Source organism: Polypterus senegalus, chromosome 13, assembly GCF_016835505.1.
Source record: "Polypterus senegalus isolate Bchr_013 chromosome 13, ASM1683550v1, whole genome shotgun sequence".
Taxonomy (NCBI): domain Eukaryota; kingdom Metazoa; phylum Chordata; class Cladistia; order Polypteriformes; family Polypteridae; genus Polypterus; species Polypterus senegalus.
Window position 1 is genome coordinate 88,327,350 of NC_053166.1, and position 16,179 is coordinate 88,343,528.

Genomic DNA, 16,179 nt, shown 5'->3' on the forward strand with positions numbered 1-16,179 from the left:
CTCACGTTCAACACTTCCTGTCTGAGTGATGGCTGTTCCACACAAGTTAATAATCTCAATAGTAAATCCATGATAGCTGAGGTGCCAATGTGCTGCAGAAGAAGATCCACAAAATCCTCTCTCTTCCGCAGGAAAGATATAATCTGTAACCAGACAGGTGTCACATAAGATGATGATTAAATTTGAAAAAGTAAATGCTCTTTTCAATATGCAAAACATTTTTACTCTCTTTTTTATTTGTTGTGATCAAGTGTGAAATTAAAACCCAAGCTATACAAATACAGAATATGTAAAGGAGATCCTGGCTTCTCAGGAAAGAAAACAAATTATTAATATTTTGGACCTTTTATGAAATAGAGAAATGCAACATCAGGAGGTGCCATAATGGTTAGCTATTATGTCTCATGAATTTAAGGAATACGATGAAATTTACCAATGTTACTATCTGTTCTCTTTGTGTCCTCAACAGTCTTGCCCAAATGCTGCAGGTTCCTCCTGTATTTCAAAGGTACGTATGCTAAGTTGATTGGCACCTTAAACCAAAATTATTTAAAGTGACTGTAAATATGTTTGTGAATATGTCCTGGCAAGTAACAATGAAAAAAAAAAAAAACAATCTGGTTGTGACTCCTCACTTAAGACAATTATAGGTGTTTTCAAGTCAAACTTATTTTTTCACAATCATGGTACATATTAATTTGTTAAATTAGATTGTATTCTAAATTGTGTTCTAAAGTAAAGCATTTTTTATATGTTTCAAAAACTACTTAGCCTGTTCTCCATACATGTTTAATTTACTTTTAAAGGCAATGATGAGTATGGCATTGGTGAATGTTGAAGCTGGAGTATCACTAGACAGGCAAACTGTAAATAACCTACACTTTGAGGATGATATTGACTTAATTGCAGATTCACCTGAACAGGAGATTTGGACTGAAAATAAACTTACAGAAAACCAAAGCAATGATAACTGGAAAACATCAAAAGAAGCTAAAGGTGAAGATTGATTGACATGATAATGAACAAGTAAATTAATTTGTGTATCTCGGAGAATAAGTATCTGAAGACAGACAAATGACACAGGATTTGAAGTGCAGAATAGGCTTGGGTTCAGCTGCATTTGGAAAACGAACAATATATCTATCCATCCATCATCCAACCCACTACATCCTAACTACAGGGTCACAGGGGTCTGTTTGAGCCAATACCAGCCAACACAGGGCGCAAGGCAGGAAAGAAACCCCGGGCAGGGCGCCAGCCCAACAATATATCTAACAAACTAAAAATTAAACTATCAAACACTTGTTTTCTCAGTAATACTATAAGGATGAGAGTTTTGGTGTCTTCAGAAGTCAGAAAAGAAGGTACTTGTGGAAATTAATTGGTTAAAATGAATATTGCATACATCTATAAGGAATAAAAAGAACATTAGTTGGTAAGTTTAGAGAAATAAGACTTGTTTGGTAATTGATAAGATCAGAGAAAGAAGACTTGTTTGGTTTGGGTAAATAAGAATACAGTAGAGGAGAAATGACAACCATCTAAAGTATTGTACAGCAAGCAATGTAGAAGAAGGTATGAGCCGAGAATGAAATGGACAGATAATTTAAAGAATATTATAGATTGGATAGGAGAACCGCAATTGACATCGGAATTAGTACAATTGAGACACCTTGTTAAAACTACAAAGTAAGCTGCCAGATGAGAGGGATAAAAGAAGGGCAGTCAGAGCTTGCAGAGTACATACACAAATCAGATGATTTCATGGCCTATGTTAACCATTGAAAAAGCAAACACGCAAACAAGAAAAGCATTCTTACTTCAAGAAAATAGTGCCAAGAATCAGTGATAATATTTATTAATTCCAGTTTACTTTTGTTGTCCAAAGCATGACTCAGAAAAAATCAAGGGCACATTGTCTTAAATTGAAACCTTTGCTGCTGTAAAGTGGACATACATGGTAAATTTTAAGGCCTATATTTCCCCCATGTTTGGACCTAGGCCCCATTCACTTCCATTTTAAAATGCAAAAACAGGTATTTTTTAATCACCTTAGAACACAATTTTATGTAGCAAATTAATATACACTATGATAGTGAAAAAATACCACTGACTTAAAAAAAAGTACCCTATAAAGTAGTTACATAAATTAGAATACCAAAATGGTGCTCTCTTTGAAGAATATACTAAAAAGCATTTTTGAGTATTTATTTAAAAATTTAAAAAAATCCTTCATGCAAATAATTTTTTAAACCAATTTTTTCATTAAAGGGTTGCAGGGACCCAAAGCATAATGCTATAAAAAAGCTTTTAAATGGTACAAAATGTTTATCTACAAAAAAAGTTTATACAATAATAAATCAACAAATTAAAATATAGTATGTGCATTAAAAATGAATTTACTTCATCAAATAACTAGAATACTATTCTGTCTAAAATAACCCAAAAAAAATCTAAATAATAAATACATCACATTTCATTCCCCAAGATATCATCAAAAGGGCCCAAAAAAATTGCTAGATGCAAGTATAATCATGTAAAATTTTTATTTCTTTTTTTTTTTTTTTTAAACATGTGGACATTATCAATATTTCATTTTCATTTAAACAATATTGATAGATAAAAGTGATATAATACAACAAACATCATGCAAAATTTAAACTTTGATGTCCATTACATAGTTTAAATAAATATGAATGCAAATTATTCATGTAGTAAGTACATCCTTACATTTATCAATACTTCAAATACCCATAATTAGAATTAGGTGCAAATGATTAGAACATCATTGGATAGAATCTTGGAGGAGACCATCTTAAACCTCAGACATTTAGTTTGATTAGGTGATGAAGTGTATTTTATAAGTACACCTAAATAAGAATAGTGCTCTAAGACCTTCAGAAAGAAGGTTATTTATGTCTCTAAGTCTGGGAAGAGGTTTAAAATGATCTCCAACAACTGAAAATCAACTATTCCTCTGTTTAAAAGATCATGTACAACTGAAAAAGATTTCAAACAACAGCCAACTTGTCCAGGCTGGTCTACCCTAGCTCGTTCAGCCTAAGAGCAGACTACAAGATGCTGAAAGATGTGTCCATGAACCACAGTTAATAATTCTATTACAGGACATATAGGTGGCTCGTGCCACTGTCAATATCAAAATGCAGAAGTCTACCATTGGAAAGAAAATGCACAAATTAGATATGGCCCCAAGAAGAATCTTCTTCTGCCCAGATGGAACAACAGGGCAAGACTACACAATTTGCCCATGAATACCTAGGCAAAGACCAGAACTCCTGGAATAATATGCTCTAGACAAAGTAATTTGACTAGAAGAACCTGGAGGTGGAAATGTTAAGGTTTTGGGCTGCTTTGCTGAATTAGGGTCTGACCAGCTCTCCATCATAGAACCCACTATAACTTTTTTATAGTACTGGATTATACTTAAGTTCATCTGTCAGATGATTAAAGCTCAACCAAAAGTAGAGCTTTAAAACATTCCAGTAAATCCACCAAGGAATGGCTGAAAAGAAAGAAATGGAGGGTTCTGGAATGGCCAAATCAAATCAAGATGCTGTGGGAAGATTTGAAAAGAGCTGCACATGCAAGGAACCCTTCAAACATCACACAGCTGAAACATTTCAGCATGAAGTAGGAGGACAAATTTTCTCCCAGTAAAAGTCAGTCAGAGACTGGTAGTCTGTTACTGGAAATGCCTCCTTGAGGTTGTTTTTGCCAAAGGGGGGGAAAATGCCATGTATTGCAGGTAAGGATGTACTACTTATTTTTTCCCTAGACATAAATGGCTTATCTGTTTTTTTTTTGTTAAGTAAATTATTGCAAAGACAATTTTTAAATCTTCTCCCTTTTCTCTATACATACTGCCTAAATATTGGGAAAATCTTGATACATTCACAATTATTAAAAAAAAGAAAAAAAAACACAATATGGTGAATGTACTTTTCATATGACTAAATTTTTAGTTTGCACTTTAGTAAACTACACAGATTATATGTACTACCACAAAAATGATGCTATGCAGAGCCATTTCAGCTGGAACAACTGTGGTGTCCTACCAACCAAATCAACTACAGTATTAAAAGGGTAATGCTCGTCTTGGAATTAATATGCTAGAGTCTGTGTTATAGGAAAATGGCACACGAGGTCCCTTCTCAATGGAACAAAAGAACCATGAGCACCTTGTTAGCATACACAATGTAACTGTGATCTAACTGTACGTTCATATCTCATGAAATAAACTGGTAACTAGGGCCCGACCAATATAGATTTTTTAGACAGCAAAGCAAAATGAATTCACTAACTTGAAAAATAATGTTTTTGTATAGTCCAATAATGTTGGGCAAAATCTTTTTCTCTACAAGGTGGGTTTGTATTTTAAAAGATGCCTCTATTGGAATAATAACCAAAGCACATTTGGTATCCAAAGAATTTGAAGAGCTGAATATACAAGAACTTCAATGGCACTAACCTCCATTGCATCAGTTGCTTTCAGATTGCATTTGGTGTTGTACTTCAAAAACAAAGGGAAATTAACTCCATGGATATAAAGTCAGCATTTCTGTAAAGAGCCCCACTGGCCAGGGATGTTTATATACTATGTTCTCCTTAAGCAAAAAGTATAGGCAGAAATGTGTCTATGGTCTGGTTGATGGAATTGACATTGCACTGTTCCTAACTACACTGTATTTGGCACTTGACACAACTTTTGTGGATGGATTGAACTTGCCTATCTTTGTCACAGATAATCATTCCCTGGTTGATGCATTAAAATCAACAAAATCTGTAGCATAAAAACGCTAAGGTTTGGAGCAATATTATGGAGAATGTATCATGGGGTCCCCTGATAAAACACAACTTTCTGATAGCTTAACAAAAAAGGAACAACCACGTTTAGTGTGACTAATACATATTGTCACAAAAATGACAAATTTGACATGTTAATTATAAAACTATATTTCCTAGTACAATTATGGATGTTCACATGTTAATGTATTCAACTAAGCTTGGGGGACTGGAAATGTTGATGAGAATGTTGATGATTGAATAAAGGCTTTCATTTGCATAGCTTTGAGTGTCATTATTAAATCAAATAATGGAATCAAAATATACAAGAAAAACTAAAGTGGAAAACTATGAAATGAATGGTATAACAGTAGCAGGTATGGGTGAATGTCAGTTCCATTTCAAGAGTGAAAATTGTGATTAATAACGTTGATCAACAAAGAGATTTACCTATTGTTGAGGCTGGTTTTTAACCACATAATGACATAATGTATAATTTAGACTGACTCTACCTGATTTAGTGAAATGCATGTCCAAATGGGTTGAGATTAGTGGATTGACTTGTCAATTAGATACAATTCCACTTCTTTGCCTTGAAAAGCACTTGGTTTTCTTTTACAGTATGTTTTGGCTCATTCTCCATCTGTACTGTGAAGTGTCATCCTATCATTTGGCTGAATCTGTTAGTATGGCCCTATTCACTTCAGAATTCTTCCTACTACTCCTGCCAACAGTAATATAACCAATACACTAGTGACTGACTTCCATTTGTAGCCATACATGATCATGCCATAAAACTGCCTCCACCATGTTTCACAGATGATGTGGTATTCTTTGGAACATAAGCCATTTCTTCTCTTTTCTTTCCATCATTCTGGCATATATAAGGCTTTTAAACAAGCCTTTAAACTTTAAACAAGTTTTTTGGCAAAGTCTAATCTGTCCTTCCTTTGCTTGAGGTGTACTCAGTCTTTACTTTCATGAAGCCTTCTCTTGATTGTAGAATTTGGCAATCATAGGTCTGCCTCCCAGCAAGTGTTCTTGGTTTGGCTAAATGTTGTGAGATTTTTCAACAAGGACTGAAATCAGCAATAATCAAGCACAGCTGTATTCCGTGGTTTTCCAGACCTTCTGATGTTGCCAAGTTCACCTTCTTTTAAACAATATACCAAATAGTTCATTTGATTACTAACTGCATTTCTCCTGTCTCTCTAAAGGGTTTCTCAGCCTAATGATGGAATGTTTTTACTTGCATGGACAACTCTTTCGACCTCATATTGAGAGTTCACAGTGACAGCTTCCAAATGCATATTCTACAATTGGGATAAATGCCAGATCTTTTACAAGCTTAATATTTAATGAAATAATGAAGGAACTTCAACCTCCTGGCTATGGAACAGCTTGTCAGTCAAATGTCTATATGGTTTTGATCCCCAAGAAATGAAAGGAGGGACAATGCAGAAAGATGGCTATCATTCTTAAACAGCTCAAATGATATTCTTTGGTAAGCCCCTTATATTAAAGCTGAAGGTCTATACTTCAACCACATAATGATTGTTTTATTTCAAATCCATTTAGGTGGCTTACAGAGGCAAAATTTTGAAAATTGTGTCACTATCCAAATACTCACTGACCCAACTATAGCTGTGGAGAGGGCTGGAAAATAAACAAAATTTTTGATTCAATTCATTATTTAAGAAAAATTAATATGCATAGCAAATATTGCAATGTTCAGCACTTTTATTTCATTTTCCACAACTTCTTCTGAATGTTAAAATAAAATACACAAAATCTCCAGTGCTCTTTCTTATGGAGGAATATTTCGGACAAAATTAAATAAATAAATGCGTAAATAAATAAAAGTACTGTGAAATGTGAGCATAAATAAATAAATGTGTCATGAAATGAGAGTATAAATAAATAAATGTGTCACAAAATGTTTGTTACTTATTTATTTCATTTTGTCCGTAACATTCCTACAAACCGTCATGAAATACGACTTAAAATAAAACTGTCACTTTCACTCGTCAAAGTTGAGAGGGTGGGCTCTAACACACCCTCTAGTTACTGATTGGTGAATCGAAGCACAAGAATCGATTAGAAAAATGCTTACTACTACCGATGAAATGGATTCTGCCGAAGATATTACCTATTTCAGAGAGAGAAATGAAGATTTATCAGAAGAAATTACAATGTTGGTGGCTTTTTTAGACTCCGACATAGATGAAACTATTTTTGAAATTATCGAAGAACAGGTCGAACGGACTCTACTACACTCCAGTTCAGGTGACACAGTTCCCTGGTCTGGACATCCATCCTTTGACATTCCAGCTGAGTCAATAGAACACCTTCTGTTATGCGGTTTAAAAGTACGACAGATTGCAGATTTATATGGTGTATCGGAGAAGACGATCACAAGGCGAATGAGCCAGTTTGATATACGGTAAGCTGCAACGGCTGTATTAGTTTAGGTACTTTGACATGGAATACCCAAAGCAGCTCCAACTAATATTTTGAACTGAGTATTTGACCCTTGTTTTACGAGTATAAAGTCAGGTGCATATTCGCAGCTACTATTTCAAACAACACTACAGCTCTGATCAGTGGCAAAGTTGTTCAGTTCACTGCTATTTAGCATGATATATTCTGTGTTAATAGGAAAAAACTTTTTATTGATTCTTGATACCCTAAGGTTATATTGATATGAAAAATGTTGTAAATCTTATTAACATTAGAATAAAGCAAGGCACTTTCTACCTAACCATATGTACACGAATCTTGCTCAAGGTCATTACAGCACTACAGAAATAACAGAACAAGGTTTTAAATAAACTGATATAGTATTTACAGAGTACCTTTGCCTCCAACATCTTTGCATAATAATACAGTTGTGCTTGAAAGTTTGTGAACCCTTTAGAATTTTCTATAGTCCTGCATAAATATGACCTAAAACATCATCAGATTTTCACTCGAGTCCTAAAAGTAGATAAAGAGAAACCAGTTAAACAAATGAGACAAAAATATTATACTTGGTCATTTATTTATTGAGGAAAATGGTCGAATATTACATATTTGTGAGTGGCAAAAGTATGTGAACCTCTAGGATTAGCAGTTAGTTTGAAGGTGAAATCAGAGTCAGGTGTTATCAATCAATGGAATGACAATCAGGTATGAGTGGGCACCCTGTGTTATTTAAAGAACAGAGATCTATCAAAGTCTGCTCTTAACAACACATGTTTGTGAAAGTGCATCATGGGGCATGAACAAAGGAGATTTCTGAGGACTTCAGAAGAAGAGTTGTTGATGCTCATCAGGCTGGAAAAGGTTACAAAACCATCTCTAAAGAGTTTGGACTCCACCAATCCACAGTTAGACAGATTGCGTACAAATGGAGGAAATTCAAGACCATTGTTACCCTCCCCAGGAGTGGTCGACCAACAAAGATCACTCCAAGAGCAAGGTGTGTAATAGTCGTCAAAGTCACAAAGGTCCCCAGGGTAACTTCTAAGCAACTGAAGGCCTCTCTCACATTGGCTAATGTTCATGTTCATGAGTCCACCATCAAGAGAACACTGAACAACAATGGTGTGCATGGCAGGGTTGCAAGGAGAAAGCCAATGCTCTCCAAGTGGACAAACCAGAAGGCTATTGGAAGAATGTTTTGTGGACGGATGAGACCAAAATAAAACTTTTTGGTTTAAATGAAAAGCGTTATGTTTGGAGAAAGGAAAGCACTGCATTCCAGCATAAGAACCTTATCCCATCTGTGAAACATGGTGGTGGTAGTATCATGGTTTGGGCCTGTTTTGCTGCATCTGGACCAGGACGGCTTGCCTTCATTGATGGAATGATGAATTCTGAATTATATCAGAGAATTCTACAAGAAAATGTCAGGACATCTGTCCATGAACTGAATCTCAAGAGAAGGTGGGTCATGTAGCGAGACAACGACCCTAAGCACACAAGTCGTTCTACCAAAGATTGGTTAAAGAAGAATAAAGTTAATGTTTTGGAATAGCCAAGTCAAAGTCCTGACCTTAATCCAATTGAAATGTTGTGTAAGGACCTGAAGTGAGCAGTTAATGTGAGGAAACCTACCGTCATCCCTGAGTTGAAACTGTTCTGTATGAAGGAATGGGCTAAAATTCCTCCAAGCAGTGGGCAGGAATGGTCAAGTTACCAGAAACGTTTAGTTGCAGTTATTGCTGCAAAAGGGGGGTCACACCAGATACTGAAAGCAAAGCAAAGGTTCACATACTACTTCTGCCACTCACAAATATGTAATACTAGCAGAATACCCGTGCTTTGCAGCGGAGAAGTAGTGTGTTAAAGAAGGAACCAAAAAGAAAAGGAAAAATTTCTCTCTCTCTCTCTCTCTCTCTCTCGAGAAGTAGTGTGTTAAAGAAGTAAAGAGAAAGAAAAGGAAACATTTAAAAAATAACGTAACATGATTGTCACTGTAATTGTTTTGTCACTGTTATGAGTGTCGCTGTGATATATATATATATATATAGAGCAAAATACCCGCGCTTCGCAGCGATGTCATGTGTTAAAGAAGTTATGAAAAAGAAAAGGAAACATTTTAAAAATAATGTAACATGATTGTCAAAGTAATTGTTTTGTGTATTTGGCGGCAGCGTCACGAAGTTGTTTTCGGTAGCTGCATCAGAAAATGTACCACGACGTCTGACACGCCTCCTTTTTACTGTTTTCTCACAGCTTGGATTGCTGCTGTCATATATACACACACACACACACATATATATAATTTGTGTGTGTGTATGTATGTGTGTGTATATATATAGATATATGTACTGTATGTGTGTGTGTGTATATATATATATATATATATATATATATATATATATATATATATATATATATATATATATATATATATATATATATATACATACATATATATACATACATATACATACACACACAAATTATATATATGTGTGTATATGTGTGTGTGTGTGTGTGTGTGTGTATATATACACATACATATACTTGTGTGTATGTTTGTATGTGTCTATATGTGTGTGTATAGGTTTGGTCACTGAGTGAAAGGGAAAAATAATAAATTATAGTCTATAAGTTATTAAACAGTAAAACATTAACGTTTTAAGAAGTACAGGTACATTGAAATTACATTTTCTATGTGAACGTTCAAATTTGTGCCTCTGGTAATGTGCCTTACCGGCATTTAAAGAAAATTAGTTTTGTGTCCTCTGCAGTGTTAAGAGAAAGGCTTTGGTTTGGGATAAAAGGAAAAAGGTGTAAAGAAAGGAAAGTTGCCTTTTCTTTTATATAGTATAGAGATGTGTTAAGCTGGCGTTATGATCGCTTTTGGGGACAGTCGCGGTGGGTCTTGTGTAGACTGGTGAGGCGTCCCGCCATTAATCGGCTGTGATGGCACTGTCAGTCCTCCACTCCTGTGCGTGTCTTCATAATCCGAGCTGAGGACCTCATAATCGATATCGTGCAAAAGAAAGTGTGAATCGCCTTAATATTATTTTGCCGTGGTGTAGAAAAGGGGTCCGTGTTTGCACTTGTCTGGGCTATAGCGCAGGGGGAGGATGAAAAAAATTAAAAGTGCTCACTTTGACTTAAGGCAGAAGCGCAGTCAGCGTCTCAAAGGCGGCACAGCTATGCGCGCTGGCTGCTCGACTTTTGCTGGGCAGGAGACCCCAGTTTTTGCAGACACGTTCATGATATCAAAAGTCTCAGCGCTCTTTGGAGGTCATTCATATATTATATATATAGCAAAATACCCGCCCCTCGCAGCGGAGAAGTAGTGTGTTAAAGAAGTAATGAAAAAGAAAAGGAAACATTTTAATAATAGCGTAACATGATTGACATTGTCATGAGTGTTGCTGTCATATATATGCCTGCCTAAATAAGTCACCCTCGCTTTGCTCTTACTTTTTACCGTTCATTTAATCATGGCTAGTGGCGGAAAAATTATAAAATGGAAGGAGGATGGCTTTACCAAAACAATTATTGATGGCGAATCGATTATTCATAAAGCTTGAATTGGTGATCTGTTTTTCTGTGTTAACCTCATATTTTTCATACTTCTTCTCAAACTAAGGTGGTGCGAGGGTAAAATGAATCGGGATCGTTGATCAATGTAATCGGTGTACCAGGAAATCATGCATTGACAAAAGCTCCCTTTGCTTGTAATGCAAAGTGTGATTAAATGCATTATTTTTAGCGCGTTATGGAGCACATGCATGAAGCTTCTCAGCTGTGCTTGTGCTAAGAAAAGGAAAGATTTTAAAAATAACGTAACACGATTGTCAATGTGACCTTTTGTAAGTAGTGCCTGGAGGATTCAGTGTGTAGAAACTCTAGAGACAGCGTGTGTATTAACTTGTGGATTTTTCTGTGAGTATTTGGTGGCAGTCTGACGAAGTTGCTTCGAAGACGGCGTTAACATGAGCTCAGCTCAGAGCGAAATAGATGAATGGGAGGGAGATGATGACGTGACTCCCCACCCGCCTTAACTGTCAATCCCCCACAAACACAGTCTCTGGAATTTGCATAAGCACACCCCTTCACCTACAATTTTAACTTAGTTACAAAGTGATCAAAACTCTCGTTTATATCCTGCGTCCTCTCATTAAACTTGTATCCGCATTACCTGTGGGCATGTGAACGCCAGCGTAGCCTGTCTATGAACTTAATTTAAAGTTTAGGTTTACACCTTTCTTTCTTCCCGAGGTAGCAACACTCATGAATATGGTAGTATATGTGACTCGCTCGCTTCTTATTGTTTCGCTGCCTTCTCAATTATATAATGCATGTTTTCTTAAGCGCTTTTTGGAGGTCTTCCTGGTTTTCTACCCGCTGCGTTGACAGTCAGTTCACGTGATAATGTGGGAGGCGTGATGATGTCACACGAAACTCCGTCCCCCACGTCTTTCCAGCTCAACTCTATTACAGTTAATGGAGAAAAATACCTTCCAGTTATGACCATTAGGTAGAATTTGAAATGAAACCTGCCCAACTTTTGTAAGTAAGCTGTAAGGAATGAGCCTGACAAATTTCAGCCTTCTACCTACACGGGAAGTTGGAGAATTAGTGATGAGTCAGTGAGTGAGTGAGTGAGTGAGTGAGTGAGTGAGTGAGTGCTTTGCCTTTTATTAGTATAGATTCAATAATTTTCTTTAATAAATAAATGATCAAGTATAATATTTTTGTCTCAATTGTTTAACTGGTTTCTCTTTTCTACTTTTAGGACTTGAGTGAAAATCTGATGATATTTTAGGTCATATTTATGCAGAAATATAGAAAATTCTAAAGGGTTCACAAACTTTCAAGCACAACTGTAAGTATTACTCTGCTGAATTCACACTGCTTTCAACATAATACTGACAACCTATGTTTTCCAAGTATCGTAAAAGACCACTGGTGCTAATCTCCGACACAGATTTTAAAGGTTAAGGTGGTTAAAAATATCAAAATATTGATAAACATCAATTGTAACATTTTAAAAATGCTTCAGTCCTCATTTATCATGGTAACTGTTCTACAGCGTAATTACAGTTCACTGTGGCTTTTAAAATTTGAGCTTCACGGGCTCCAAATGGGTATGGCTCACATTGCAGCCCCGTTTCTTATAGTATCATTTTTATAAAATACAGAAACATTAATCAGTATAAGCTTGTAAACTAGGGCTGTCAGACTGAATGTCACATTTTTAATATAATTTTTTTATTTAAAAAAAAAAGCTATTTAATGGCGAAAGCTGACATTCAAAGAATGGTTGTTTGTTTTACACACACCAATGTTACCACCGAGTTACTCTATGCAAAGCTGCAGTATTTTAACTAAAAAAAAAAAATAAATGACTTGCTAAGCCTTTTCGTAAGTTTGAATATTTTATTATCTTTGTTGGGAAAAATTACAGCAAGGCCCCTACACAATGTAGTTGTTTTTCCCCCTATCCTACTCATCTTCACTTTGATCTATGCATGTTCTCATTCTGTCTCACGTACTCTTAAACCTAGGGTCCCCGACTGTTTAATGTTAAGACCTCCTAATTAAAGCAAATGGAAAATAACAGTCAACATTCTGATTTTCCTTTAATTATAACACTTTAAAATACACAACTTAAAGAACCAAAATGCTATGTTCCACAATTTGTCTCCATCTTATATGGCTGCGGTTTCGGCACATAATGCCTAAAACAATGAAGTAAAATTAAAAATATTTGGGCCACCTTTATGGAAACATTGCTGCACTTGTAATGGAGACAACATTAGACACATTGTGCATATAGAGTGAGCTGAAGAGAAGAGGGCACAAGAGAGGACCTACGACCCTTGATCATCTGGGGATATTTTGTAAAAAGTGATGGTCTAAGATTCCGTACTCTATATTCTCCAACCTCATAAGACCTACAGGAGAAGACTCAGTTCTGCTTTATTGGTAACAAAAGATTAAACAAAGTATTAAATGCAGGGGTGACAATAATCGCAGCATGTGTGGCGTTATTAAATAATTTAGATATTACTTTTTCTCAAAATACATTTACTTCAGTTAAAGGTAGTATTTCCCTCATTTGTTCATGTAGACATGATGATTTCGTTATAATTTTTTTTTTTTTACTCATACTTACAATGGGTGATAATAATGTGGAGGGAACAGAAAATGGTTCAGACTTATTACCAACTAGCAAAATACCCACGCTTCGCAGCGCTGAAGTACTGCCTTAAAATTTTTATTAAGAAGAAAATTAAACCTTTTTAAACTGAGGGAAAATATACCAATACTTACAGTGGTGTGAAAAACTATTTGCCCCCTTCCTGATTTCTTATTCTTTTGCATGTTTGTCACACAAAATGTTTCTGATCATCAAACACATTTAACCATTAGTCAAATATAACACAAGTAAACACAAAATGCAGTTTTTAAATGATGGTTTTTATTATTTAGGGAGAAAAAAAAACCCAAACCTACATGGCCCTATGTGAAAAAGTAATTGCCCCCTTGTTAAAAATAACCTAACTGTGGTGTATCACACCTGCGTTCAATTTCCATAGCCACCCCCAGGCCTGATTACTGCCACACCTGTTTCAATCAAGAAATCACTTAAATAGGAGCTGCCTGACACAGAGAAGTACACCAAAAGCACGTCAAAAGCTAGACATCATGCCAAGATGCAAAGAAATTCAGGAACAAATGAGAACAGAAGTAATTGAGATCTATCAGTCTGGTAAAGGTTATAAAGCCATTTCTAAAGCTGTGGGACTCCAGCGAACCACAGTGAGAGCCATTAACCACAAATAGCAAAAACATGGAACAGTGGTGAACCTTCCCAGGAGTGACCGGCCGACCAAAATTACCCCAAGAGCGCAAAGACGACTCATCCGAGAGGTCACAAAAGACCACAGGACAACGTCTAAAGAACTGCAGGCCTCACTTGCCTCAATTAAGGTCAGTGTTCACGACTCCACCATAAGAAAGAGACTGGGCAAAAACGGCCTGCATGGCAGATTTCAAGGCGCAAACCACTGGTAAGCAAAAAGAACATTAGGGCTCGTCTCAATTTTGCTAAGAAACATCTCAATGATTGCCAAGACTTTTGGGAAAATACCTTGTGGACTGATGAGACAAAAGTTCAACCTTTTGGAAGGCAAATGTCTCGTTACATCTGGCGTAAAAGGAACACAGCATTTCAGAAAAAGAACATCATACCAACAGTAAAATATGGTGGTGGTAGTGTGATGGTCTGGGGTTGTTTTGCTGCTTCAGGACCTGAAAGGCTTGCTGTGATAGATGGAACCATGAATTCTACTGTCTACCAAAATATCCTGAAGAAGAATGTCCGGCCATCTGTTCGTCAACTCAAGCTGAAGCGATCTTGGGTGGTGCAACAGGACAATGACCCAAAACACACCAGCAAATCCATCTCTGAATGGCTGAAGAAAAACAAAATGAAGACTTTGGAGTGGCCTAGTCAAAGTCCTGACCTGAATCCAATTGAGATGCTATGGCATGACCTTAAAAAGGCGGTTCATGCTAGAAAACCCTCAAATAAAGCTGAATTACAACAATTCTGCAAAGATGAGTGGGCCAAAATTCCTCCAGAGCGATGCAGACTCATTGCAAGTTATCGCAAACGCTTGATTGCAGTTATTGCTGCTAAGGGTGGCCCAACCAGTTATTAGGTTCAGGGGGCAATTACTTTTTCACACAGGGCCATGTAGGTTTGGATTTTTTCTCCCTAAATAATAAAAACCATCATTTAAAAACTGCATTTTGTTTTTACTTGTGTTATATATGACTAATGGTTAAATGTGTTTGATGATCATAAACATTTTGTATGACAAACATGCAAAAGAATAAGAAATCAGGAAGGGGACAAATAGTTTTTCACACCACTGTATTTGTTAAGGATCTCTTTGTATACCACATTGTGAGTTTGGCTCTCCGGTTGTAATATGACCAAGCTGTGCGCTGAGCTTACTCTTGAGCATGCAACATACAGTTGGCCATGTGAACAGTAATATTGTTTCAAATCTCACAGCTTGGATTGCTGCTGTCATAATCGGTTTGAGTTTCATGGTTTGTTTCAATTACGTTAGAATTTGTAGGACTTGTATTGAAGAGACATTCGGCATCTGTCAAGCGTTGTAAGTATACAACCGGTTTCATCGATAACTTCACCTCCAGCTTTTGAGAGTTTAAACATTCATAAACATCAAAGTGTCCACTACTGAAATCGTCACCTGTCAATCTAAGATGTTTAAGAGGCATTGGCGGTTGTCGAAAGGTGTAAAATATTTGGCCATTTTGGTACACTTGAAAGCGTTTTTCATGTAAAAAACGTATTTCTTAATGTGGGATTTATTTCCCAACTAGCAAAATACCCGCGCTTCGCAGCGGTGAAGTACTGCCTTAAAATTTTTATTAAGAAGAAAATTAAACCTTTTTAAACTGAGGGAAAACATACCAATAATTATTTGTTAAGGATCTCTTTGTATACCACATTGTCAGTTCGGCCCTCCGGTTGTAATATGACCAAGCTGTGCGCTGAGCTTCCTCTTAAGTGTCCACTACTGAAATTGTCATCTGTGAATCTAAGATGTTTAAGAGGCATTGGCTTTTGTCGAAAGGTGTAAAATATTTGGCCATTTCGGGACACTTGAAAGCGACAACCGAACAATTCAGCGACAGCCATCAACTCACATGCAGATGCATAGGTGAAGGGCTTAAGCATTTCACTCTTTACTCATAAGTAACAAAGACCATTGAAAAATTCAATATGGCGGCCGACAGTGGCATCATACCATCGAAATAAGTTCAATATGGCAGCCGACAGTGGCATCATACCATCGAAATAAGTACAAAATTTCAGCCTTA

General features: G+C 36.3%; 1 protein-coding gene across 1 annotated transcript in view; it reads right to left on the reverse strand.

The window, feature by feature from the left end:
* Positions 1 to 16,179, reverse strand: part of LOC120543429 (serine/threonine-protein phosphatase 6 regulatory subunit 1-like) — a 156,353-nt gene that overhangs the window by 114,866 nt on the left and 25,308 nt on the right. The window contains exon 4 of the mRNA XM_039776556.1: positions 6 to 143. Within this exon, the coding sequence (XP_039632490.1) occupies positions 6 to 143 (138 nt within the window). The remainder of the gene's footprint in view (positions 1 to 5; positions 144 to 16,179) is intronic.